Here is a 26146-nt window from a genome sequence, read left to right as displayed (position 1 = left end):
GAAACTTTTTATAAAGGAGATTGTTAAACGAACTCAAAGAGACAAAAGGACGACAGAAACGCAGCGTTCAATTGTCGTTTCACGCGATTGAGATCTGCTTCTTTTAGTCTTGCGTGGATCCACAAGAAATAAAATAATAAAAAGGAATGGAAAGCTGGTCATTTCTCCCCCCTCCCCAACCACTCATTTTCCTTTCCTTAGTTTATTCCCCCTCTACTCATTTTACTCCCCCTCCATTTGCTTCGTTACCGGACTCCCCTTAGATGACAACCGCTTCTTGTTCTCGCCGAGCCCCTTTTTTTTTTTTCTCGCCCAGCCCCATTTGCTTCATTACCGGATGATGTCGGCTTCTTGTTACCGAACGACGACCGCTTCTTGTTCTCGCCTAGCCCAGATCTACAACGGACATGATCGACTCTTCTTCATCTATGATGTCGCTGCTTTGGAGACTTCTAGTTGTTGCTTGTTGCTGCTGTTGTAGTGACCCATCCGTAAGTATTTCTTTTTATTTATTTTTATTTTATCTTATAGATGATGAAATTTTGAGACTTCTAGCTGAAGAGTCCATTTATGCTCTCTTTGATGGTCAAAAATTACCTTTAATTAATTATACCATCAAAATATTCTGGTCCTTGCAACTCGAGATAATTTGCATGTTCAATTCAAGCTTATTTCAATTCTCAGTGCTACCGATTGACAGTTTGAGATCATCTTTGTGTATCAACTAGTAATGGGTGCTGAACAGATAATCTTTTTTCTAATTAATCTTTTCCGAATTCTATTAATCTTTTACTGCGATTTGTCACACTGATGATATATTAAAAAAATAAAAAAACTGCACTTTTGATATAAAAGAAAATTATCTCTAATTAATTTTCATTTTTGCTATGAAAAGGTAATTATTCCCAAAAATCTTTATTCTCCTGTCCCCATAAAATTAACCATTAAATTGTTGTTACCTTTTGTTACTATTTGATGCAAGAATAATTTAGCAACTAGAATTTCCATATATAATTTATTTTGCCTTAAATAATTTCCCAAATTGTTTTCCTACTTCGGGGAGCTGTATTTCTTGCATTTGTTGTTACTTTTGGTTTTTCTTTTCCTGCTACGAATAGACTTGTTTCTTCTGACAAGCTTTGAATAATATATGCTTCAAATCATTCTCATTGAAATTATTTTGTCTGTGGAATTCTTGTGGTCAATTCTATTATAGCACAACTTAAATTTCTATTCTTATATTCAAATTATAAATTTCTATTCTTAATATACAATATATTGAGAGTTGAAGACTAGTCACTTTTTTCTGGAAAAAAAAATCATATTGGAGTACATTGGGAAGAACATAATAATCAGTTCAATTTCAATCCTAAGTTATGTGACTTATTACATTTATTTTGATTGACTGTTTGAAGTCATTGTTAGATAAAAATTTGGTTATAATAGAGATGGTCGACTAAAAGTCCATAAGATCAATGTAAGTGCAGGGCAGGGAAATCAACAAAGTCCATAAAAAGTTCAGAGTCTTACTTCCCTGTATTTCATATCAATATATATTATCATTAGGAGTTTCTTAGCATAAATGTCTAGAATATTTATTTGTGATAATATTTGATCTAAATTTTTCCAATGTAGAATTCAAATGCCTACTTAAAGTTGTTATGTTGTTTTCAAAGGACGAAAGCCAGGCATATACAATTCTTGGCCTGAAAGTAAATGGATTCAAAGGGAATTCTTATCAATCTTATAAATCTTTGTTGGATGCCGAAATAGCCTACAATGATTACATAAAAAGGCATGAAAAATTGACAGAGACATCCAATATGTTAGAAACTACAAAATTTATTGTGGAAACACTCGAAAAGGGGGTGCAAACTGAAGTGCCTACATGCAACAAAGCTGTGCAAACTGATAAAGGCAGAAATGATTGTATTATTCTGCCTATATTATCTATTGTATGTTGTATTTTAGGGATAATCGTTGCTATATGTATTTTGCATAAATGAAATTGTACCCCGTGTTATGTATAAATTTAAAAAATTTAAATAAAATGATTGTTGTGTATGAATTGTTTTCCTCTAGACCCTATGCATATGAGATATGAATTCTGTAACATAAGAAAAGTAATTTTGTAAAATTATGTCCTTGCACACATTTGTGCAACATGGCTCTTTAAGTGAATTTTAATTCGTTGCACAGGACCTCTGTTATCTACTAGTGAAAACAAAGCCTCCAATTTATATTAATATTGTATCACACATTAGCTTTGCATTTTCAAGAGGATACAAGAATCTGAAACAGTGATAAATTGAAGACGATTAGATTTGATAACTTAACAGAATTGAGAACCTGAAGAAAGGCATGGACATAAGTATAAAAGAAGAAAGAACGGTTCAATTAAAGACGTGGACATAGGTATGAAAACAAAATTTAAGAGGAAGAATTATTACCTTTCACATAGCTAGAAATATTTGCACCAACTGCAAAACCATCGGTGCCTATACAATATCACTTCATGACAGTGTGAGCAAACAAATTGCAAGTGGACAACGATGAAGTCCTCCTTAACAGGGAAGACTATTTGTCCCAGCTATAGAAATCTAACATAATTTCAAAATTTTAAAGTTCAATTTAACACAAAACATTATTCCATCACCTCAATTTCAAACATTTAAAGTCAAATCTAACATAATTTTAAAAATTTAAAGTTCAATTTAACACAACATTATTTCATCACTACAATTTAAAGCCAAAATACAAGTCAAGTATCATCATTGTTATCTTCATTACTCTACTGCTACTGTAGTAACTGTTGGAAAGTCTCACTTTGAGATCCTTGATAAGCCATCGAAGGAGAAGAATAATGCAACTGCGAAGTATACGGTGGGACTGGTTGCTATAATACATAAAAATAAACATCATATTACATTACAGAAATATTAAAATATATGTATTCATTAACAACTTGTAAACAACAACTTACTGTGTGCCAATTATAAGGAAATGACTGATAAATGTTGCTTCCACCGAATTGGGATTGGTACATAGGTACCTAATCAAATAATAAAATATATGTAAAATTCATATAAAAATCTTAAAACTAAAATTTAAATAATTTAATTCTTACATTATAATAGCCCATAGTGCCGCATTGGTTGAGATTTCTGTAAATAGTACTTCCTTATTGTAGCGTCTACATATGCGCAATCTTACACTTAATTACATATCCTCGAAATAAAAGAAAATTTTAAAAGAAAAAATTCATAAAATTTATTGTGGCTATGTTGCTCCCTTGTGTGGAGATTTCATTAGGCACATGATAAGATAATGGGGCATTTTCTTGTAAATCCTACAATATTATTAAAGACAATTAAATTAAGACCAAATTAATTAGAAAATAGATCTTTGTTTTTAATCATACCTTATTTTTTTGTGCGGACTTGTTCTTTTGAACGGATTTCTTACGAATCGAAGATTCTTTCCTTAGGCAAGATGGACGGCCTTTACGACGTGTCATTACTGGATCATTCAGTGCAAGTTGAACATTGTTGCTGCTACAACTTACTTCGCCAATAACAGTTCGTTCCACACTCTCACTGTTAATTTGTTTGTTGCTGCTACAACTTGCTCCACCAGTATTAGTTTTTCCCACACTTTCACAGCGAATTTGCTTGGGTAGATCCTTCATTGCTTTCTCAATCCAATCCAACACCGTTTTATAGCTATTTTCATCATCAGAGGCTATGTCTGCAACCTCACTGAAAGCGTTACACATTTTTTTCATATCTTTCTTGCTGGATGGTCAAATTTTGCACACCATAACAAACTTTCAGCTTATTATAACATCTCCTCACATCTTTCCTCCACCTTGATAAAATGTATCTTTCTGAAAGTAATTCAACTGAGTTACGTATCAGCACTGCAAGGGCATGCCTACAAAGAATCCCCATAAACTGGAATTTTGAACATATACAATTAACTTCACACTCAGCTTCTTCAAAAACAACCTCAAAGAAGCCTCACCGACCTTGCCAAAATGATTCAATTATTTGATATATTGATCCCATAGAATCTGAGATATCAAAATAGATCAGAGCAGTCAATTCTTCTTGAAATTCTTTAAACTTGCAAATGGTGTACACTTCTTCGACTTGCCTCTCCATCTCATATCTTGATACACATGGTGTCCTTTTACTGAAACACTTGGCATCTGCTTGTCATTCTAATTCAGCTTTCCTCCTCAATGCATTTTCATATTGCTTTACAAACTGTTTCAGATTTTTTTTTGAGTTAACAAATCCATTAAAAAATGCATTCATACTTTCACTTCACTGAGTTGTTGACATTCCTGCCCAAAAATAGCCTTTTAAATAGCATGAGACCCAACGATGCCTCTCCTCGTACAAATCATTTAACCAATCATTATCCCATAAATCATATTTTGTAATCATGCAATGCCAAGCTTCCTCAAATGCATCAGAACTCAGTGAATCATAAACAGTAGAAAGTAGGGAAGATATAATACCTTCACGTTCTTTAAAAGCCCCTAACTTCTCAGGCACCTTCTTCATTATGTGCCATAAACACCATCGATACTTAGTAGTAAGAAAAACGCTTTCAATTGCCCTTTGGATTGCCCTGTCTTGATCTGTAATGATACCAATGGGAGGAGAATCAGACATGCATGATAGCCACGCCTCAAATAACCACGTAAATGTCTCCGTATCCTCGCATGAAATCAATCCACATCCCAACAAAATAGATTGTCCATGGTGATTAACTCCAACAAAGGGCGCGAATGGCATGTCATACTTGTTGGTCAGATATGTAGTGTCAAATGTGATGACATCTCCAAAATATTTGTAAGCTGCCCTACTCTGCGAATCTGCCCAAAACACATTCTTTAATTGATCCTCTTCATCCAAATCAATGCTAAAAAAAATACATTACATTCTGCTTGCTTTTTCTGGAAGTACTTTAAAAGCGTCATAGCATCTCCTTCCTCAAGCTGTAATCGCCTTGTTTTGGCAATAAAATTTCTACAATCTTTTTCTAAGAATGACTCATTTTCATACCCACTAGCTCCAATAATAATAGAATTGAAATTTTGGGCAATTCTAATTCCTGCACAATCATTCATTTCAATTCGCTTTTTAGCGCTTGCACTAATTCTGTGATTGCATGGGAAAATATCTAGCTTTGTCTAGACTCAATCCATGGTTGTGTTGAAGATTTAAAGTTCGAAGAACCCATTTTCCATCTTCATTTAGACAACCTCCAATTTTTGCATCACAACTATTTTTCACATTCGGTTTCGGCTTCAATACATTAGCAGATTTACTTTCTGACTTGCCGCTACGCCCACATGCAAACGTCGGATATTTTACAATTCCATCGGTCCCCTTCTTAGTACTTCGAACCTTCACAGGAAACCCCTTTTTTACCATAAGCTTTGTAAAATGCAAACATTTCTTCATGATTATCAAATAACATTCCAAGAGCTGGCTCACATTTGTTCGGTTCCACAATTTCATTTACATCGTTAGCTCTTATTTCTTGCAACTCTTCAAATGCATGCTCATTTTCCAAATACTTCATTTCTACAAATAATTAACATTTGTATTAAGAAACTTATATAACATTTTGTCCAATAACGAAAATTCCTAACAATTTAAATATATAAAACACATCCACAAATTTTTATAATTTATTCATTATCTCCAACAATTTAAATTATAAAATCCTAACAACTTAAATATATAAAACACATCCGGAAATTGTTATAATTTATTCCATTATTTTCAGCAATTTAAATTAAAAAAATCCTAACATATATAAAACACATTTAGAAATTGTTATAATTTATTCCATTATTTCCAGCCATTTAAATTAAGAAAAATCCTAACTTATATAAAAAACATTCATAAATTGTTATAATTTATTTCATTATTTCTAGCCATTTAAATTTAAAAACTCCTAACATATATAAAACACATTCAGAAATTATTATAATTTATTCCATTATTTCCAGCCATTTAAATTAAAAAAAAATCATAACAATTCATGACAATCTAAATATATAAAAAGCAAAAATCTATGAATTTTTACAATTTAAATTAAATATTCTAACCATTTAAATATATAGAACACAACAAAAATTTTATTTGAATGTAGTGAGAGTCACCAACTTACCAATTTTATCAAGGCCTCTGTTTGTAAATCTAAATCTAACTTCTTCCTTGTGATAAGCGAGATGCAGAGACAGAACTGGTTTTTCCTTCCTAAATGCAGATAGCTCACGTTGAGTAAATGAGAGGTGAGAGATGGAGAGAAACTAAAGATGACTGTAAAAAAGTAATCTCTTTTTGTTACTTTTCTTTCTTTCTTTTGATTATTTATTTTTTAAATGAAAAAAGTAATAGACAAAAGATGGTGAGTGCAGTTGAAACAACAGACATTGACATGCCGATTTTTCTGTCGTCCCTTTGTCGTCGTGGAGTTCAAATAGCAGAACTCTTTTATAAAACTAGTATTTGAGAATTGATTGACTACTTTTTCTTAAGGATAAAATGATCCTCACATAAAATGACGGCTAGGTGAGACCATTTGAATAATAAATGTACTCCAACACCTTTTAAATCATAAAAAATATTATTACTAAATTATCCTTGATCAAAACTATACAAAAATATTTTATGGTGTGTTTACTAATTAGTAATCGGAATGGACTAGAATCAGAATGAAGTGAAATCAAGATGGGTTGGAATCGGAATGAAGAATAAGAATTAGAATTAGAATGAATTGTTTACTTTAGATATGGAATCGAAATCGGAATGAATTGCATTGTCATTGATATATTTTCTTTATCTTAAAATCGGAATGGATTGTTACAAGTTATTAAACTGATCTTAATTAATTATTATCATTAATAATAATAATAATAATAATAATAATCATAATAATAATGGCAACAACAATAATAGTGATTTTGATGTTAATAATGGTAATTACTATTATAGTCATTGTTATTTTTCCTATGAACTCCCGAACTAAATAGGTTGAATTGAATGTTCTGGTTTTGAAACGTATGCATGTATTAACGTGCTGGAATTTATAGATGAATTCTCTATTCGCTCGGTAAGTAACTTTGTATTTATTTTTATACTTTCTTCAATTTGAAGAAACTGCGTGGCATATTCTTGACCCTTGGCTTTATCTGTTTTTGGTAAAAGTTTTTGGCGGTCAAAACACTTGCATCAGTTTACATTTTGATTGTTTATACTTAAGGGTTTGACCCTCTAATCTCTATCCAACTTATATTTTATTAATTAAAATCAAATGAAATAAAAATAGAAAAAAAAGGGAATGAAAGGAATTCACAGAACCTAAAATTAACATGTAACACTACTCACACTAATACAAATTAAAATCAAACGAAACAAAAAATAAAAAAGACAACGGAATGAAAGGAATTCACAAAACCTAAAATTAACATGTCACACCACTCACACTATCACACCCACTCACAGTCTCACACATACCCTTGGGCCTTGACCCGCTATTGATAGAACCAATCACTGACTCCAGCCATGAGACGCAAAGTCGCAAACCCCAACACTCACTCCATGTGAACCCAGCAGGCCATCACCCCCATCTCGAACCAACAGCAAAGACTCCACCTCAAACAAGCTTTCATTTTCTTTATTGATTATTTTATAAATGTGCCGGCAGCAGCAGAAGGTGTTATAACTGTGAGCACACTGAATTGGATATGAATTTATCGTTTAGCTTGGCTCTTTAATAAAGTATTTCTATTTTTCTTGTTTCCCAAAATTAAATGTCGATACTTGAGTGCTACATTTTGTAAAATGATTCTGTTTATACATTAATATAATATCCGTACAAGTTGTGTTGTTAATATTTTGTGTATTCCTTGAACTATTATGTGACTTGTTAGTATTTTGTATTTTGGACAATTATATTGTTAGTATCTTGTGTCTCTGGCTATTATGTATTAGACAATCCTCTTTAATTTTATTTTATGTATTTTTAATTTTATTAAAAAATTACAATAAAAACCATATAATAGAGCCACAAATAATTTTGTACAAATTAGTATATACAAATTAATGTGACGTGAAAAGATTAATTTAAAAGTCATAACAATTATTTTTTCAATTATGTGGGCTCATAATGGTTTTATACTACTAATCTTCTCATGCTACATCAATCAGTATACTCTTATTTGTATAAAATGGTTGTACTTTATCATCGCTCTTAAAAAAAAATATTTGGAAACCCTTGTTCGGTCTAGACTAGCTTAATCAATTTAAATAGTTTGGCCATGCTCTCTATTAGTTCTCTATCATTTTTATTTTCTCTATCTTCATTAAATTGGCCATTTGTACTTTTATTTTTATTCCTTTGAATTGAGATGTTAGAAAAAATTAAAGTGGGAAATATGTGCCATTTGTACTACTATTTTTGTTACAACACTTGCATCATTTATCTTTTTATAGTTTGGCACTTTGTTGACTTCCTTTCCTCCTCACACTAACTCTGTTTGTTTAATTGAATGCATGCTATCATTACATGCACGTTTGAATGATAGCTTTGGGGAATGGTGACAAATTTCCCATGTTGGAACTGTTGATGCGAGATTCTGGTTATGCTCGTCCTACGACCAGGATATCTGCTCGATCAACCTCACCTCAATCAGGATCTCTCATCGTATGCTTTCTTCTCCAAGTATCCCTGCGTTCACAGAAACGAGTCAGAGCACGCCGGTTGTTTTTCCGGCGTAAACCCTCCGACGCTTAAGTCAGATGTGAAGGTTCTGGGAACGCTTGCCACAGATCTTATGGCTTTTCTGTAATCTCCGTTCTTAGAGTTCTCTTTTCTTAGTTCAAATAGCCAAAATTCTAACCCTTTTACCTTCGTTGGTTACCTTTTTATAGGATTCCTCTGAATCCAGATCTTCCGCAGTCCACGCCCGTCATTCTCCCCACTCTCGGGTGTGGACGCCCCATTACCGCCATTGTCGGCGAATGGAGATGACCCTCGTGCCTTAACTCTCGGATAGGAATGCACGTCCTGCCAACTGTCGTTGACTGCGTCTCCTCCCCTCCATGCCTAGCAGGAGTGACCTTATGCCTCTGACAGGAGTTCGGCCTCCCAAATGGCATATTCGTGGACAAGCAGAATACTCCTGCTCCTATTCCCCTGCTACTTGGCTCTTGCAGGATACACCTGCTCGCAGAACCCTGCCACCAACCACCTGCTCATCACGTCTGGTCTCCTCGATGTACTTCCCTCAAACACAGGTCCCCCAGTTTCTGGTGTTGGGTAATGTAATGGACCAGCAGTAGAAACTCAACGGTTCTCATTCGCGTGGGGCTGGAAAAGGCTGCCAGGAGTCGTGTCACATTTAATTGCGGACGAGGTGATGTGGCAGAAATCTGCCCCTTTATTTGAATTTTAAACCAACGGTTACGAGGCCCTTGGGATTTGGTACCGTTAAATGCTGGCAACCTAAGAGTCCGTCCCCTTTATGAAACCCAAATCCTTTCGTACAGAAAACTCATCATCCACTCCGTCTCCGTCTCTGTCTCTCCGGCAAAGAAGTTCCGGCATAAAGGCCTCCATCTCTGTCTTTCACCGACTGAAACATTACTTCAGGTACTTCTTCTATCTCCTTGGTTTCGGATAGTTGTAGATAATTTCTCTTCTCTTTTGTTCGGGTAGTAGTTGGTGGTGGTGTTGTGGTTAGCGCTTAGGGAATGTCGAAAGGTAAAGAGAAGGTCATTGAGGTTGACGACGATGAGTTGGACTTCCTGCCTAGTCTGCTCACCGACCCTGCTTTTGACCCCGGGATCCCCTTAAAGCCCATTAGATCCAGTGTTGGTCCTAGCGCTAGGAGGATGTCTCCCCAAACAACCTCCTCGAGCGGAAATAGCGATGAAGAGGGATCTTCTGGTTCGGAGAACACCTTGAGTGAGGGTCGAGGAGATGATTCTGGTGAGGTGTCCCCATCAGGAGCGTCGCGACCAGAAGAGAGGAGTACAATAGGAGGTAGAGCCCTATCGCGGGATTACGCTATTGATTATATGACGTGCACGACCACGTTTGATGAGCTCGATGACCTCCGGCTTAGGTATAGTATTCCTGGTGAAATACCTCTTAAGATCCCAGGAAAGAAGGATGCTCCTAGCCGGCCTCCTAGGGGATACGTTACCCTGTATCTGGATAGCTTTAAGTATGGGCTGAGGTGTCCCTTGCAACCTTACTTTGCCCGAATACTTAACGGGCTGAATCTATCTCCTGGTCAGTTGAACCCAAACGGATGGAGAGTACTCTCTGGTCTGTTCATATTGTGGGACAGATGTTGCCAAAGCGAGCCCACAATTGATGAGGTGAAGCATCTGTACCAGCTAAAGAGCAGCCCCAAAGATGCCGGCTGGTACTATTTCCAATCTAGTACCAAGACCAGAAAACCTATAACCGACCTCCCTACTGGTGGTGGAGGGAATTGGAAGAGAAAGTTCTTTTTTGCTGGGGGTCCTTGGGGTCAGATTGCACAAATGGACGGGAAGGATTATCGGGTCCCCCCCCGTTTCACGGTCCCAGGTTGCCTGCTCGCTTTAGATGTCTTGTATCCATAATTGTTCTTGCTTTATTGGCTTGTCTCTAACCAAGTGTCCATTTCCAATCTGCTCGTTTGTGTTGTAGTTTCCTGGGGTGTTCATTTCCCGCTCCAACCTGGTCAGCTCAAACAGGTTGAGGCTGTGCTAGTCAATTCCTGCCCGAGCCGAGAGCTGTTAACTACTTACAACTTGCTCGAGTCTCGCTTGATACTACCTGGCCATAAGATGGAGGACGCTGTGATTGGGGCTCTGAACAGGAAACGTTCTCGACCTCAAACCACGAAGAAGGACCAGAACAAGGACGCCCCTTCTGCAAAGCGGGCCAACATCGTGCAGCAAGTCTCTCCCTTGAAGACTTTACCTCCTGCTCCTGCCAAAATTGGGGAGACTAGTGGAGCAGCCACGGATCCTGCTTCCTCTTCTCCTCCTGTCGGGCCTCGATCTCGTTTACCTGACAGCCGAGCAGAACACTTGGTCCCCTACCTCAATGAGTTATCTAAACTCGTGAGCAAAAAGGACCTGGAGGACTTTGACGGCTGCACCTTGGGTGAGCTGGTGGGGGTCATACAGTATAGCGCTTTCCACCTCAGCTGCATGACTACCTATTACAAGGCTAAGGTTAGCCGCTACGATCGGAAGATGAAGGAAGATATTCAATCGGCGACGACCAGAGCTGACGTGGCCGAGAAGAAAGCAGGGGAGTTGAATCTCGAGAATCTGAAGCTGATAGAGCAAGAATCACTTGCTCAAGCAAAGGCCATTACCCTCGAGGAGGAGCTTACGAAGGTCAAGGAGGATCTGGAAAGGCAGAAGGCTATGTATGAGGCCCAGCTCGAATCTCTCCGCGACTCCCACCGAGCTCAGGTCGAGAACTTAGAGAAGGAGGCCGACAATCAGTACGACCAGGGACTTCGGCATTCTTATCGTTGCATCATGGCTGTCCTCGGGAAGCAACACCCTGATCTGAAGATGGATGACCTTGCAGCTGGTGTTGCTCAACATATGGATGAGGAAGCGGCCAAGGAAGATGCTGAAGAGCCGATCGTGATTGAGGAGGAGACCTCTCCTCCTCGTGCAGTCCCTGCTGCCGTTGGCGAGGCGAGCACCCCCCTGGATGCTACTGGTGATACCCCCCTGCACCTGAGGAGGTCCAGCCAACCGATGCTGCTCGGCTTACTGATCCACCATCTTCTTAATATATTTCTTGTACTGTAATGAACAATTTTTGTGACGATTATCTCTTCTATTAATTACTAACAATTAACAAAGATGTTTTTGATTACTTTCTTGTGTTGTAATCATGACTTATTTTCCGTTTGAGAATCTGCTCGTCTTGGCATATGGTTTTGCCACATGCCTTGGAAAATTCTTCGATGCTTGAGATTCTGCTCGCCTTCGCGCGGTCAAGCAGACCCTGGCACGCTTGGCTTCTGTCTCGCCGTAAACAGGCTTTGAGACTTTACGAGCCTTTGCGTGCCTTAAAAAAAAAAATTTTTTTTTTTCGACGCTTGGGGATTCTGCTCGCCTTCGCGTGGTCGAGCAGACCCTGGCACGCTTGGCTTCTGTCTCGCCATAAACAGGCTTTGAGACTTGACGAGCCTTTGCATGCCTTAGAAATTTTGTCGGTTGCAAGTGACTGAAATTCCTCGACGTTTCATTAATTGGAAGATTCAACTTACATGAAATTGCTTGGTCATAAAATAAATAACGGCAAATACGAACAGAAAGAACTTGAAAATATTAATGACTCTTACTGGAAATATTTCCTGAGATGTGCTGCGTTCCATGGGCGCTTCACCTCGTGGCCATCTATGCGAACCAGCTTGTAAGCTCCCGGACCAACTAGCTGCTTGACTCTATATGGCCCTTCCCAATTCGGACCGAGCACTCCTTGAGTCGAGTCTTTGGTGTTCTGATTCACTCTCCTTAACACCCAATCTCCGACCTTGAACTGTCATATGTTCACCTTCTGGTTATAATACCGGGCAACCCTCTGCTGGTATATGACTGATCGCTCGGCTGCTTGCTCCCTCTTTTCCGTTAGCAGGTCAAGATTCAAACATATCTGCTCGTCGTTCTCCTGCTCATTAAAATGGTCTGTCCGATGTGTAGTCGTTCCTATCTCAGCTGGCACGACCGCTTCATGTTCAAAAGCCAAGGCGAACAGTGTCTCCCCAGTTGCTGTTTTGTGGGTTGTTCTGTATGCCCATAGCACACCTGACAGCTCATCAACTCATGCACCCTTTTTTGCTCCAAGCCTGGTTTTCAAAAGCCTCTTGATGGTCTTGTTGGCTGCTTCTACTTGTCCATTCGATTGTGGGTGAGCAGGCGAGCAATACTTCAGCTCTATCCCGAGGTTTTGGCAGAAATCCCTGAAGCTGTGATTATCGAACTGCCTGCCATTATCCGTTATCAGGGCATATGGGATCCCGTATCGACAGACCAGATTTCTCCACACAAAGTCTGTCGTTTTCTTCTCTGTGATTCTGCTAAGGGCTTCGACCTCTATCCACTTTGTGAAGTAATCTATAGCAACTATGGCATGCGTTGCTGCTCCTCGTCCCTTTGGTAGTGGGCCAATCAGATCAATTCCCCATTGAGCAAATGGCCAAGGGGAGACCATAGAAGTGAGCTTCTCTGGTGGTTGGCTGGGGAAATTTGCAAAACTCTGGCAGCTTACACAGCTCCTGGTCTTCTCCTGTGCATCCTGGTGCATTGTCGGCCAGAAATATCCCTGCCTTAAAACCTTATGGGCCAGGGATCTCCCACCAGAATGGTTCCCGCAAATTCCTTCATGTACTTCTCTCAGTACATAATCCGCGTCGTCCTCGTCCAAACATTGAAGGAACGGCAGTGTATATCCTCGCCGATACAGTATCCCATCAATCATCGTGTATCTCGAGGCCTGGGCTCTAATCTTCCGAGCTCGCAGCTTATCTGGTGGTAGTACCCCATCTCTAAGGTATGAAACTATCGGCTCCATCCACGAGCATTTTTGTTCTATTCGCAGAACCTCCAAATTCTGCTCGATGCTTGGGATAGACTTCACCTCCAGAGGGACCGACTTTGGCATCTTTGGATCTGCTACCGCTGCCATCCTGGCCAAAATATCTGCTCGACTATTCTGCTCCCTAAGGATTTGTACCACCTCCACCGCTTCGAATTTCCCCATCATCTGCCTGACTATCTTCAGGTACTGCTCCATCTTTTCCTCTCTCGGTTGGAATCTTTCACTGACATGATTCGCAACCAGCTGGGAATCAGTTCTGATTTTCACTCTATCTGCTCTCACGGCCTTAGCCAGTTCCAACCCTGCTATCAAGGCTTCATACTCTGCCTGGTTATTCGTTGCTGCGAACTCTAACTTTACAGCATAAGAGATCTCCTCCCCCTCCAGGCCTTCCAATACAATCCCTTCTCCTGATCCCTGCTCCCCTGATGACCCATCTACAGACATTTGCCATACTTGAGCTTCGCCACTGTCTGCAACTACATCTCGTTGGTCTAAACATACTTCAGGCTTTGTAAATTCTGCTACGAAATCGGCCATTGCCTGAGCCTTTATCGCTACTCGGGGTTTGTAGTCTATGTCGAACTCGCTCAGCTCTATAGGCCACTTGACGAGCCGACCTGAAGCATCTGGCTTGTGCAGAGTTTGACGCAACGGCTGGTTTGTTATTACCGAGACTGAGAATGCTTGAAAATATGGCCTCAACTTCCGAGCAGCAACCACAAGGGCAAGTGCCCATTTCTCCAACGGTGGGTATCTGATCTCAGCATCGAGCAGGGCCTTGCTGGTGTAATATATCGGATACTGAACTCCTTCTTCCTCCCTCACCAGAACAGAACTGGCGGCCCGATCCGATACCGCCAAATACAGATATAACTTGTCCCTATCCCTCGGTGTGGACAGCAGTGGAGCTTGCTGCAAGTATTGCTTCAAGTTCTGAAAGGCTTCCTCGCATTCTGGTGTCCATTCTGTTTTCTTTCCCCTCCTTATCACTTGAAAGAATGGCTGACACTTATCTGTAGCCCTGCATATGAATCTGCTCAACGCCGCCAACCTACCCGTGAGGCTCTGCATCTCCTTCAGGTTACGGGGAGACCTCATCTGCACAATTGCCTGGATTTTCTCGGGATTTGCTTCAATCCCCCTATGGCTCACCATGAATCCAAGGAATTTCCCTGACTCGACCCCAAAGGCACACTTCTCCGGGTTGAGCTTCATCTTATACTTCCTCAAAAGCCCGAATGTCTCCTCGAGGTGTCTGACGTGTTCCTTCGGGATTTTGGACTTGGTGATCATGTCATCCACGTACACCTCCATGGTTTTCCCAATCAACGGCTTAAAGACTTTGTTCACCAGCCTCTGATAGGTGGCCCCAGCATTTTTTAGACCAAATGGTATTACCCTGTAACAGAACAAACCCTGGTTAGTGATGAAAGCCGTGCTCTCCTCATCCTGCTCGTACATGGGAATCTGGTTGTATCCCGAGAACGCGTCCATGAAGCTAAGCAGACCATGTCCAGCCGTTGAATCTACTAGCTGATCGATCTTCGGTAAAGGGAAACTGTCTTTTGGGCACGCCTTATTAAGGTCCGTGAAATCCACACACATCCTCCATTACTTTTCACTTGCTTCACTCCTCTTCTTGCTATCAACAGAAGCTTTTTGCTCAAGTCCCCACAGACGGCGCCAAAATGTTGATGCGAGATTCTGGTTATGCTCGTCCTACGACCAGGATATCTGCTCGATCAACCTCACCTCGATCAGGATCTCTCCTCGTATGCTTTCTTCTCCAAGTATCCCTGCGTTCACAGAAACGAGTCAGAGCACGCCGGTTGTTTTTCCGGCGTAAACCCTCCGACGCTCAAGTCAGATGTGAAGGTTCTGGGAACGCTTGCCACAGATCTTATGGCTTTTCTATAATCTCCGTTCTTAGAGTTCTCTTTTCTTAGTTCAAATAGCCAAAATTCTAACCCTTTTACCTTCGTTGGTTACCTTTTTATAGGCTTCCTTTGAATCCAGATCTTCCGCAGTCCACGCCCGTCATTCTCCCCACTCTCGGGTGTGGACGCCCCATTACCGCCATTGTCGGCGAATGGAGATGACCCTCGTGCCTTAACTCTCGGATAGGAATGCACGTCCTGCCAACTGTCGTTGACTGCGTCTCCTCGCCTCCATGCCTAGCAGGAGTGACCTTATGCCTCTGACAGGAGTTCGGCCTCCCGAATGGCATATTCGTGGACAAGCAGAATACTCCTGCTCCTATTCCCCTGCTACTTGGCTCTTGCAGGATACACCTGCTCGCAGAACCCTGCCACCACCACCTGCTCATCACGTCTGGTCTCCTCGATGTACTTCCCTCAAACAGGAACTATTAGGGGGATTGTAGGGGAGTATAAGAGGGTTACCAGCAAGTTAATATTTATTTCATAATTTCATACCTTTTACCCACATGTATCCCGATAGCTGTCCATTGTTAAGTTTCATATTTGCAGGACTGTTGAACATAGCAGCACCACCGCTGATGATGTTTTTTCACTTTTTTATCCAGTAAAAGCTTTTTTTTTTTTTTTTCACTCTATTAACAAGATCGTAAAAACAAATTCTCTTGTAATTTTTTTTTCTGTTGCAGTAAATGCAAATTGCAATCTCAATTGCAATGAATTTCATTTAAAGTCTAACACTAATGAACAATTTAAGACATTTATCATGATCACAATCCTTATCAAATCATTAGCTTGCGGAGATTACTCTTAATTTATTTCATTTGTGGTTGCAAAGGCTCTTCTCGAAATCTTCCTTTATAAATATTAGTTTGTAGGAGTGGTCATGCAAGATAGACACACAGGATATATCATAATTGCTTGAATTTACGCTCATTTTTTACGCATTTATCTTGATGTAATCAAACTAATAATTAGAAAAATCTATGAGGAGACTCAAATCCTAAACCTCACTTATGTCGAGGTGGTGCTAAAGTGAAGAAGAAAGAAAACAACTAGTATAAATTTGAGCATCCTGGATTATGACCCTGCTAATGTACAAAAATAAGAGTAGAAAAAAAATTATGAAAAATTATAGAAATAAAAGGCTACCAGTCAAAGCTATTTTAACTATGAAAGACTGAAACCTACCAGTCTAATTCTAGTCTCTTCTTTAAGTTTCTTGGAAAATAATATTTCACTAGTTTCCTCTTTCAACATCAAAATTATGATTGTTTGTCTTTAAAAATTTTATCTGCATTTTTATTTTTTCAGAAGATTTCTCCTCATATTGATCATCTAGTTGGGTGGAATTTAATGGCAAGGCCTGGAAACAAGATCATTCAAGCCAAGCTGGTGGGTATGTCTGCTTGATATTTTTATTTGATTTCTTACAATGTTTTGGTGATGATTTTTGAAATTCCGTAATATTTGGGTTCGTGAACTTTTGTGGACAAAATATAGAGTGATAAATGTACTAATTCTTGAATTTTTTATTTTTAGCAAGGCAAAAAGTGCTGCTAGATGAATGATCTTTAATGTTTTATCATGTCATTGCAGGTGCTTCTAGGAGATATGGGAACCGGAAAAACAAGTTTGGCATTAAGATTCATCAAAGGCCAATTTTATGATCAACAGGTCACTTCTCATTTCCTGTTTGTTTTACAATTAAATGTAATTTTCATCTTACCGAAGATGTCAATATATGGTGCGTGAGTACGTGCAGGAACCAACCATTGGAGCAGCATTTTTCACTCAAATTTTATCCTTATCTGAAGCCACTGTAAAATTTGATATATGGGACACTGCAGGACAAGAAAGATACCATAGCCTGGCTCCTATGTATTATCGCGGTGCAGCAGCCGCTGTGGTTGTGTATGACATCTCAAACATGGTAGCCACTGATTACCTTTGAAGTTTTTTGAGTGTACTGTGTTCTTCGAATGGCAAGATTATGTTACATCGTTCAGGCTATGTTCCTCCGTTTTTTGCTTTGAACATAACAGAAAGTTCAGTGAAAGTAAAATATAACAATCGTGTCTACTCAAAATCCTAGACAAGGATGAGAAAATACAACCGGTATATCTGCCCTGTTAATGTTGCATCAATCCAAATTTTGTGTCATTCATGGTTTATCAGCTGCATTAGGATCTTTACGAAGTGTTGCATGCATTATTTTCAAGCTTTCAAGGATGTGACACATCATTTCAAATTCGTTTTATTTTTCTGCCTCTTCCAAAGTAACTGCTGTATTGCTTCAGGATACGTTCAATAGAGCCAATAAATTGGTTCAGGAATTGCAAAGGCAAGGTAAGAACAGAGATTTGAAAAGTAGTCTTCTAATTCTCATACCGTATTCTATCCGATGTAGTAATGTAATGCCAAAGAACCTGTATACATTTATCGCATTTATGCATGCCCTACCTATGTTGTAATATACCAATGGCTCATCGTAATGTTTCTTATGTTACTAATCTCTAGGAAATCAAATTGTGGTGATGGCATTGGCAGCTAACAAGTCTGACTTGGATTCGCAAAGAGAGGTGCCAACAGAGGTACCTTCAGAATATTTTCCCTCGTTTCTGTTTCTTCGGATATCAAAATTCGCATCTTTCAAATTACTTGGAATTGCTTTAAAGCAATATAAATAACGCACCAAGTGGAAAATGTTGAGACAGGAAGGTGAGCAATTTTCTCAAGAAAACGGGATGTTTTATATTGAAACATCAGCAAAAACTGCACAGAACATCAATGAGCTTTTCTACGAAATAGGTAATTTTAGTTCTACGGTCTAATTTTACCACAATATGCAAACAGTTCGATCTTCATGTTTTGAGACAAGTTTGTCAATTTACTCCAAAGAATAATCAAATCGTCAGATGCTTATATTGTTTCCCTCTGTTCATCCTTTGCAGCGAAGAGACTGGCAAGAGTTAGCCCTCCAAAGCGTTCTGGGATAAATCTAAACCCTGAAACACCAGAAAGAAAAGGATTTTGTTGCTTAGGCTGAAACAAATCTCTCAGCTGGGAGTTCAAGAAATCATGTAAAGATGTGAACAGAACCACGTCGTCGATGCTTCCCAAGTTTCTCATTTAACGTGTATTCGGTACCATAAATCTTTGTGAACGAAATGCCCACAGGTTGGGAAAATTCTTAAAAGTGATATAAATTTCAGAACCTGTAATGTCAATTTGCCGAATGTATTCGTCTAACATTTCACTTCTATATTTCAGTAGTTACATATTGTCTCACAAATAAGAAAACTTTCACATCTCACAAGTCATCAAGATGCAGTTCTTGTTAGCAAAAGAAAATAAATAACCAGAAATTTCCGACTGCTGTGTAATCATTCAATCAACATGAAGAAAATAGAACAGTTCTAAGAACAAGCATATATTCATCTATAGTTAAATTTTCCCTCTACAATAGAGAATCAAGATGGCTTGTATCACATTTCTGGCGGCCATTTTCTGATTTTCTCTTCCGTAATCAGAGAAGACAACCTTAAATCATGAACAAAGCTCGTAATACTTATAGACGAATCACATCTCTTCGGTTGAAACTCACTTTAATTCAATGACGACAAATTTATAGTAGCTTATACTATATTAAAATGCATATGAAGTTACATATACTTAACACACAAATTATACAAACTTACAAAACACATTTTCATGATGAACTTTCACTTGGATTTTTGTGCTGTGCTATATTTTTCAAATCCCTGTACATTCCTGAACAAGCAAATGAAATTTCGGACATTGCCTTAAAGAGCTCTGGCAGATGATTTCTCAGACTAGTCAAAGACTTTTCTCTTACTGCACCGCATTGCCTCTGGTAAGCTTCCTCCTCTTCTTCCAAACGCTTCTTCAACACATCCACCACAAATTTTCTCTCTGTAACAGCATCCTTGAGAGTGGTATCATCAGCATCCAATTCTTCTTGTGTTCTTCGTGTTATATACTTATTATACCAGTCTTCAAATTGCCTGGTCTTGCGAGAAAGCTCTTTCTTGGTTTCTTCACATCTTTCCTTCAATTTCATTTCTTCTTCTTGATGATGCATAATGGTATTTATGAGGGCAGCAAAGTTACCTATAGCACTTCTAGCTATCTCATCTGGAAGTTTCTGCAGAAGATCGTGCCAGGCAAGGAGGAGTCGCTGAATTGGGGGTGTCTGGATCCTAGGTGGGGAAGAAACCTTTTCCCTCAGACTGCTCTCAATGGGAATGAGATTTAGCTTTAGCCAACTATTGAGAGCCTTTATGTACGCTTTCTGATGGTCTATAAGCTTACAAAACTGCGAGTTCCACTCTTGCACAACAGCCCATAGCTGGATGGTGCGCTCATGGTGGTGCTCACTTGTTTCCTTGGGGGACTGTGATATGTCCAGAGATTTTAGGGCTGTCACAACCTTAGACTGGCTCTTATGGTGAAATTGCATGGTCCCCCACATTAATGCCATCCTGCATGCCATAAACGGGACTTCAGGTTTTGTGCAAAATCTCTTTAGGAGAAATTTTTTTTGAAGATAAACAGTTTTGTCAATACCAGCAGTGGTTTTCATACAATGAGATAAAAATAAATGGTTTATAAAGGAGAATGTGGTCGTACAAATGCGGTAGCGCAGTTATGCAGAAATTCAATGGTAAAACAAGACCAGCTTGCAAATCGACACATGAAGTTATAGGATGAGTAACCAAAATGAAAATATTGAGATGGAGAGGAAAAGTGACTCAAAAAGTAATACAAGGAATGAAGGAAATCAACATAAGATGAGAGAAGCATTCGAGAGAATGCCAATAGCATGAAGCTAAGATAAAAAAAAGATGAACTTAATAAAATGTGAGAATGCCAATTGCATAAAATTTGTTGCCTGCTTAAGACATGCAGCAGGGGTGGTATCATTATGTTTTGCATTTAGATCACATTCAACATTTTTTACTTCCAAAATCATTGGACTCATGGAGAGCCAATAAAGCATTCTTCTAACACCAATAAGAGCACCCTTAGAATTATAAAGAGTGTATGATAAAGAAGGCAAAGTGTGCAGCAAGAGCTGGATAGTTTATGAGTTCAATAATAAATGTGCCATCAAGAACTCCAAATAAACCCACCAAAGATTGTTTCCAAAATGCAGTGAACGCAAGCTAAAAAAAAAAAAAAACACCTATTCAACCTAAATAAGCAATTTGTATATTCTTCGCATATCTTTCTTCTAGTCAAACTGAGCAAAGAAGTTTTGTCTGAAACTACTAACAACCGGTTAATGTCAAGGAAGTGCAAAAGAGAAATAGTCCTATGAGACTAGAAATTTATTTTCGTTCAATTTACCCACCGCAGGAACTATTCCAAGAGGAATAAATCATTATTTTACCACAGGTTCTTCCTAGGCATGGCATGGTGATGATATTGTATGTCTATAGAAATGAATAAAAAAATCCCAGTAGTGCAGGTCCCAAGCAAAACCGATTCTGTTCATTTTCGTGAAAACTTTAATGAATTTCGCATGATAAACTTAAGTACCGAGTTAATTGCCAAACTTAATTAAAATTTACATCCAGCATCTTCTAATGTATCAGCTTAAGCAGTCAAACCATCTAAACAAGTCCCAGTAATTCTTGTTCTGTCCTACTGTTCAGTTCATCTTTGACACATAATAATTCAATTCCAAATAACCAAATGGAATAAGATACCAGAACATTTAACTTCAGAAGTTTTTCTCAGAACGAAACATACCCATCAACAAGCTGAACAAGTTTTGGATATAGTTGTTCATCTCGTAAACGATTTATTTCGAGAACTGTTGAATCCATGGATTGCATATCGACAATATATCTTGTGTGCAGATGACTGACTGCTGCTTTTATTTTCTCCAGTGCTTCAGAGTTAGTACCTCGTTTCTTTTGCTTGTTAAGCATAGCAACCTTTCTTTGGTAGTCAAGTTTCATAAGTTCACCTGCCTACCAGCAACATCAGTACGGAATAAGATTCAGAAGACAGTGTGTATGACAAATGTAATACAGAGAAAAAAATATCATGGAAGCTGCACGTTTTGCAGAAACGAAAAAAAATTAAAAGTTTGTTAGTTGATTTTGAATAAATTTTTTTTTTTTTAATTTCAACCAAACAGAGAGGTGAGATTTAGCTTACCAATCAATGAATAATAATTACAAATTTTCTAAATATGGCGGTATTCATGCAAAAAGTTATTCAATCTTAGATTAAAGGAAGAAAAACAAGGACTAAAAATTGACTTCTATTTGGCAAGGTGATAATACAATTTACAAGCCAAGTCCAAAAAAATGAAGAGGTATAAGAAGGGCACTCCATCAAGCATTTCCTAAATCTGACCAACAATGTGATGCTCTTTCCCTACTCATTCCCCTCCATGTTTTCTACTGCAAGTTTATCAAAGGAAACTTCATGATGAACTTAAGCATGGAAATAGAAACAATCACCTCTCCGCAGGCACTTTAAACTAGGATTTACATATATGGAAGTAATGACTCAAGAAGTAGACATTTGAAGTTAAACAAAAGCTCAATGGACTTAAAAGTCAAGCACGTAAAAGAAAATGCATGATCATCTGCTGCAGAAAAAAGTACCCAACGGGAGAAATATATGGTCCACTATGATAGAGTCTGGCAGTTTGATCAAATTCCAACAGGGACCAGGGCAGTTTCACTAGAGGGACCCCAACTAGTTTTAATTCAATGATATCACCTTCAGTTTTTTTATTTATAAAATAAAAAAAAAAAATTGTGGCTACAACAACCCAAAGCACAACTTGTCCAAACATATAGACTCACCTATCCGCATATCTATTAAGCAGATGTAATATAACAACTTGAAATTCTGTCTCTTCAATAAACAAAAGCTTTAGGTTGTTCATTTTAAAGATAGCAATTATTATATTCTGCATGATGTTGATTGGGGTCTCCCCAGTTTAAGGGAAAAGAAGTCATAACAAGAATGGCCGCTTGCAGCTGGATATCTACTAGTATTACCACCAATTCATGACATTTAAGAGATGCAACCTATTGGTTGGGTGACAAATGTTACTAATCATGTTCATCTCATGTTATCAAACCACACCTGCTTGAAAACAATTTCTATTAACATCTAAGTTCTAATACTTCAAATTCAGAGACACCTGCACAAAAAGATGATTTAAAACAGAAAATCTAATTCAAATTTATCCAGGAGAGACTCCAACATACCTTCACTTCATCATAAAGTTTTTTTTCCCATGCTAGTAATTTATCCAACACTGTAGCATGGGTTTCATGCTCTTCTGAATCGAAATCATCTTTCACATCATCAACCATGGGTAATCCTCTAAATGACCGATTCCATGTAATAACACGCATCACTCTTGCTGAGTGATCAATGTGCCCTGCAGTAGAAATAGCAAGGTATTCAAAAACCAGTCACTATAAAATTCATGAAGTTGTCTGTAAACTCTATAACGAAATAAGAAAGACAGTCTTACCAAAGTCATGAAAATCATGTTCTAAACGATAAGGACAAAGAAGTTCATCACACAGTTGAAATTACATCAACAAATAAGTACAACAATTTTTTGCCTCTTACAGAATTCTCAAGAAAATTCATTTTTTTTATATCATAATAAATGTTTAAGTCATGCAATCACTCTTAATCAATTTTTTTTCTAATTCAAAATGTTGTAATTAGTCTTGTAAACTATCTCTACAATTAGAATTGCCAGTGGCTATGCCAAACTAACCAGTGATTTCACTCTATGGCCACTTATCTCCAACTCCAAAAATTTAGATTAGAAGCTCTCTAACATATGTTAGAATTAGATCTAAACTAGAGAAATACCGCGATTGTCAGCAAAATTGGAATGATAATGCAACCGGGTTGCCTCCAACATCTTAGAGACATCATGTGCACTCTCTGATGCTTGCAAGAAATGATCATCCAACTCCACAAATACCTGCAACAAATTCATACCCGCTTTCCCCGCTCTCTTCTCCCCCATTCCCCCGGTCGACTTCCCTCTCTTCACATACCTCCCCACACTCCCTCCACCACTAGCCGCCGCTGCCACCACTCTCTCCTCCTCCGCCACGTCCTCCGCCACGTCCTCCACCACTAGTGGCGGTGGTACCTCCTTCCGCTTTTCCTCCACATTTTCTTTTCTCTTAGGAATTTCATCAAACACCTTGCTCTCATTATTCTCCATAACCTCCTCCTCTTTCACCTCCAAACTCGGTCCCGGATAGTGATCCACCGTCTGGAAAAAATAATCATAATTCCAATTTCCCATCGACTGCATAGACTCACTATTCTCAACCTCCGTTGGCCGCGCCCGCTCTTGAGGCACACCTGCTTCCTCTTTCTTCTGATGATCCCCGCTCCGATTTCTCCCACTACTTCTCTTCCTCATAATCAACTTCTCATTACTCTCAATCTCATCTTCCTCGTCATCACCATCGTTCTCCTCTTCAATCGTCGGTCCCACGCCATTCTCTCGAGTCTTCTGTATCTTTATCATCTCCGGCATGCTAGCCGCACGCTGAATCGGCGCCGGCGAAGTGGTCAGTGACGGAGGCGGAGGAGGCGGGAGGAGAGGATCTAACGGAGGCTGGAGCGCCGCCGCCACCGCAGCAGAAGCAGAAGGCTGGTGGGGTGCGCCGGCTACGAGCTGAGGGTTCTGGACCTCGCCGTGTGCGTAGTCACTGAGGGCAGCACCGGTGTTTTTGAGTGCCATGGCATACGCTGAGTGGGCAGCAGCAAAAGCGTTACGGGCCCCCACGGCTTCTTTCATGAACTGCTTCCGGTCTTTGCATCGTGTCACTGCTTCTTCGTTCTCAATTTTCGATTGCGTGCAGCCCATTTTATCGTTTAATCAGTGATCTAAATTTTGAAGGTGAATTTAGATCGAGAATTTAGCGTTAATTTTTTTTAAAAAAAAGAAAAAAAATTGAAATGCTAAGCTAAGCTAACTGTACAGGTAGACTAGAGAGGGAGAGAGAGGCGTGGGTATTGACGAAGGAGAAAAAAAAGAAAAATGAAGGTGAACAACAAAACTGGTGTCGTACTGTGTGGGTTTTTTATGATGAAACGATGTCGTTAAACGGTTGGTTTTGTTGGGTAGCATGAGATGCGGACAAAGAGCATGGGGATTGGAGACCACCAATGACGTTAGTAATTCGATTAGTATAATCCGTAATGTATAAAATTAACATTTTAAAAGTAATTAGATTTTTAACGGGGAGGACTGAATTTAAGAGCAATTATTTTACATACCCCAATGATTGAATTTTTAATGGGGAGGACTGCATTTAAGAGCAATTTTTTTCCATGCCCCAATGACTGAATTTTTAATGGGGGAGGACTGCATTTACGAGCAGTTATTTTACATACCCCTATGGATTAGTTAGAAACCTTGTACAAAAGCCAAATATAATTATAATAAAGAGCAATTGAATTTAAATAAAATTAGAAGTAATTTGGTAATTCTTTGTTTGAGTTGGTAGACATCTATTTCTTTTAATTTTAATGTAAAGAATTCGAGTCTTTCTAATTATGAAGAGAGTTAATATAAATTTTAAAAAAAATGCATAATTAAAGCCCAATACTCATAGGGCTTAATGCAAAAAGCCCAAAATAGCAAGATCAGAAAAAATAAACTTAAGAAACTAGAAGATCAAGACTAAGTGAAGAAGGTGACAATTAGGGCTAAGCATGGTATCGAAATCAAATATTGCCCAATACCCAATTGAATACAGTTTTGTGCTACCTAATTGAATTTGCTTCGAATCGGTCAGATCCAGGTTGATCCATAAAATCTAGTCTCATTCCATTACTTACTAAAAAAATTAAGAATATTTTAAATATAAAATTAATTATAGATTTCATGAATTTTATGTAAAAATTATCAAAAAAGACCTAAATCTAAACTCAATATGAATCCTAAATACCATTTGAATCCAAAATATTATTGAAGTCTGAAATCATCTAAACCTAAATTCATACTATTTAAATTTGATGTTCTAATTGAATTTGGATGATTTTTTTTCTTTTTGCCCAATTCAATCTAATTCATCCAAGTCCACACTAGCTGAGTTATTATTATTATTTTTTAACGTAATACATGCATTTTTATCTTTTCGAGGCACTTCGATCCTTTCGCCTTTACAAGATAGCATTTATGTAATAATTGATTGAATGAAGTAATAAAATGCATAAATTCTTACCTTTCAAAAGAAAATATATAAATACTTTATTAGAAGAAGTAAGAGCTCTATGAATTGATAAGTTCATTAAGTTTTAATTAAATAAATTATTTTAGTATTCCTCCATTTTTTCAGTTCTGGAATTTTGTAATTTGGGTTTTTCTAAGTTAACATGAGTAATTTACAGCCAAGGCTTTCAATGCTAAAATGAACAATAAAATAGTAGAATCAGATAAGTTAGGGGGGGAAATTTTAACTGGTTGTAAGTTATAATAAATATAACTTAAGGAGAGACTTAAGAGTTTT

At 38.3% G+C, this 26146-nt stretch overlaps 4 protein-coding genes across 4 annotated transcripts; 1 reads left to right on the top strand and 3 right to left on the bottom strand.

Moving 5' to 3' along the window:
- Positions 1-4328: 4328 nt before the first annotated feature.
- LOC112096881 (protein FAR1-RELATED SEQUENCE 5-like) lies at positions 4329-5598 on the bottom strand. Its single transcript, XM_024181081.1, has 3 exons — positions 5421-5598; positions 4951-5124; positions 4329-4885 (listed from the first exon to the last, which is right to left on the bottom strand). Exons 1-3 carry the CDS (start codon positions 5596-5598, stop codon positions 4329-4331), a joined length of 909 nt encoding a protein of 302 aa, XP_024036849.1.
- Positions 5599-12597: 6999 nt separating this feature from the next.
- LOC112096880 lies at positions 12598-15261 on the bottom strand. Its single transcript, XM_024181080.1, has 2 exons — positions 13037-15261; positions 12598-12841 (listed from the first exon to the last, which is right to left on the bottom strand). The coding sequence occupies exons 1-2, from the start codon at positions 15259-15261 to the stop codon at positions 12598-12600; spliced, it is 2469 nt and encodes an 822-aa protein (XP_024036848.1).
- A 1634-nt stretch (positions 15262-16895) lies between these two features.
- LOC18036574 (ras-related protein RABF2b) lies at positions 16896-18768 on the top strand. Its single transcript, XM_006426948.2, has 7 exons — positions 16896-16988; positions 17193-17270; positions 17359-17526; positions 17894-17942; positions 18114-18187; positions 18311-18404; positions 18548-18768. The coding sequence occupies exons 1-7, from the start codon at positions 16950-16952 to the stop codon at positions 18640-18642; spliced, it is 597 nt and encodes a 198-aa protein (XP_006427011.1). The 5' UTR covers positions 16896-16949; the 3' UTR covers positions 18643-18768.
- Positions 18769-19010: 242 nt separating this feature from the next.
- LOC18036692 (nitrate regulatory gene2 protein) lies at positions 19011-24721 on the bottom strand. Its single transcript, XM_006426947.2, has 4 exons — positions 23481-24721; positions 22856-23031; positions 21372-21595; positions 19011-20098 (listed from the first exon to the last, which is right to left on the bottom strand). The coding sequence occupies exons 1-4, from the start codon at positions 24496-24498 to the stop codon at positions 19306-19308; spliced, it is 2211 nt and encodes a 736-aa protein (XP_006427010.1). The 5' UTR covers positions 24499-24721; the 3' UTR covers positions 19011-19305.
- Positions 24722-26146: the final 1425 nt, after the last annotated feature.

Source organism: Citrus clementina, unplaced genomic scaffold (assembly GCF_000493195.1).
Source record: "Citrus clementina cultivar Clemenules unplaced genomic scaffold, Citrus_clementina_v1.0 scaffold_7, whole genome shotgun sequence".
NCBI lineage: Eukaryota > Viridiplantae > Streptophyta > Magnoliopsida > Sapindales > Rutaceae > Citrus > Citrus x clementina.
Note: the sequence above shows the minus strand (reverse complement) of the source record. Positions and strands in the feature narration are given on the sequence as shown.

Bases quoted from the DNA above. Each gene is read 5' to 3' on its own strand.
- LOC18036692 (XM_006426947.2), bottom strand. From the start codon at position 24,498: ATGGGCTGCACGCAATCGAAAATTGAGAACGAAGAAGCAGTGACACGA. The intron at 21,596-22,855 runs GTATGTTGGAGT...TGTTGCTGGTAG, and splicing joins AACTTTATGATGAAGTGAAG to GCAGGTGAACTTATGAAACT. The intron at 20,099-21,371 runs GTATGTTTCGTT...TATGGCATGCAG, and splicing joins CTTGTTCAGCTTGTTGATGG to GATGGCATTAATGTGGGGGA.
- LOC112096880 (XM_024181080.1), bottom strand. From the start codon at position 15,261: ATGTGTGTGGATTTCACGGACCTTAATAAGGCGTGCCCAAAAGACAGT. The intron at 12,842-13,036 runs GTTCGATAATCA...ATGGGCATACAG, and splicing joins ATAACGGATAATGGCAGGCA to AACAACCCACAAAACAGCAA.
- LOC112096881 (XM_024181081.1), bottom strand. From the start codon at position 5,598: ATGAAGTATTTGGAAAATGAGCATGCATTTGAAGAGTTGCAAGAAATA. The intron at 5,125-5,420 runs GTTCGAAGTACT...ATGATTGTGCAG, and splicing joins AAAAGGGGTTTCCTGTGAAG to GAATTAGAATTGCCCAAAAT. The intron at 4,886-4,950 runs GTAATGTATTTT...TGTTTTGGGCAG, and splicing joins CCAGAAAAAGCAAGCAGAAT to ATTCGCAGAGTAGGGCAGCT.
- LOC18036574 (XM_006426948.2), top strand. From the start codon at position 16,950: ATGGCAAGGCCTGGAAACAAGATCATTCAAGCCAAGCTG. The intron at 17,527-17,893 runs GTAGCCACTGAT...GTATTGCTTCAG, and splicing joins TGTATGACATCTCAAACATG to GATACGTTCAATAGAGCCAA. The intron at 18,405-18,547 runs GTAATTTTAGTT...CATCCTTTGCAG, and splicing joins TGAGCTTTTCTACGAAATAG to CGAAGAGACTGGCAAGAGTT.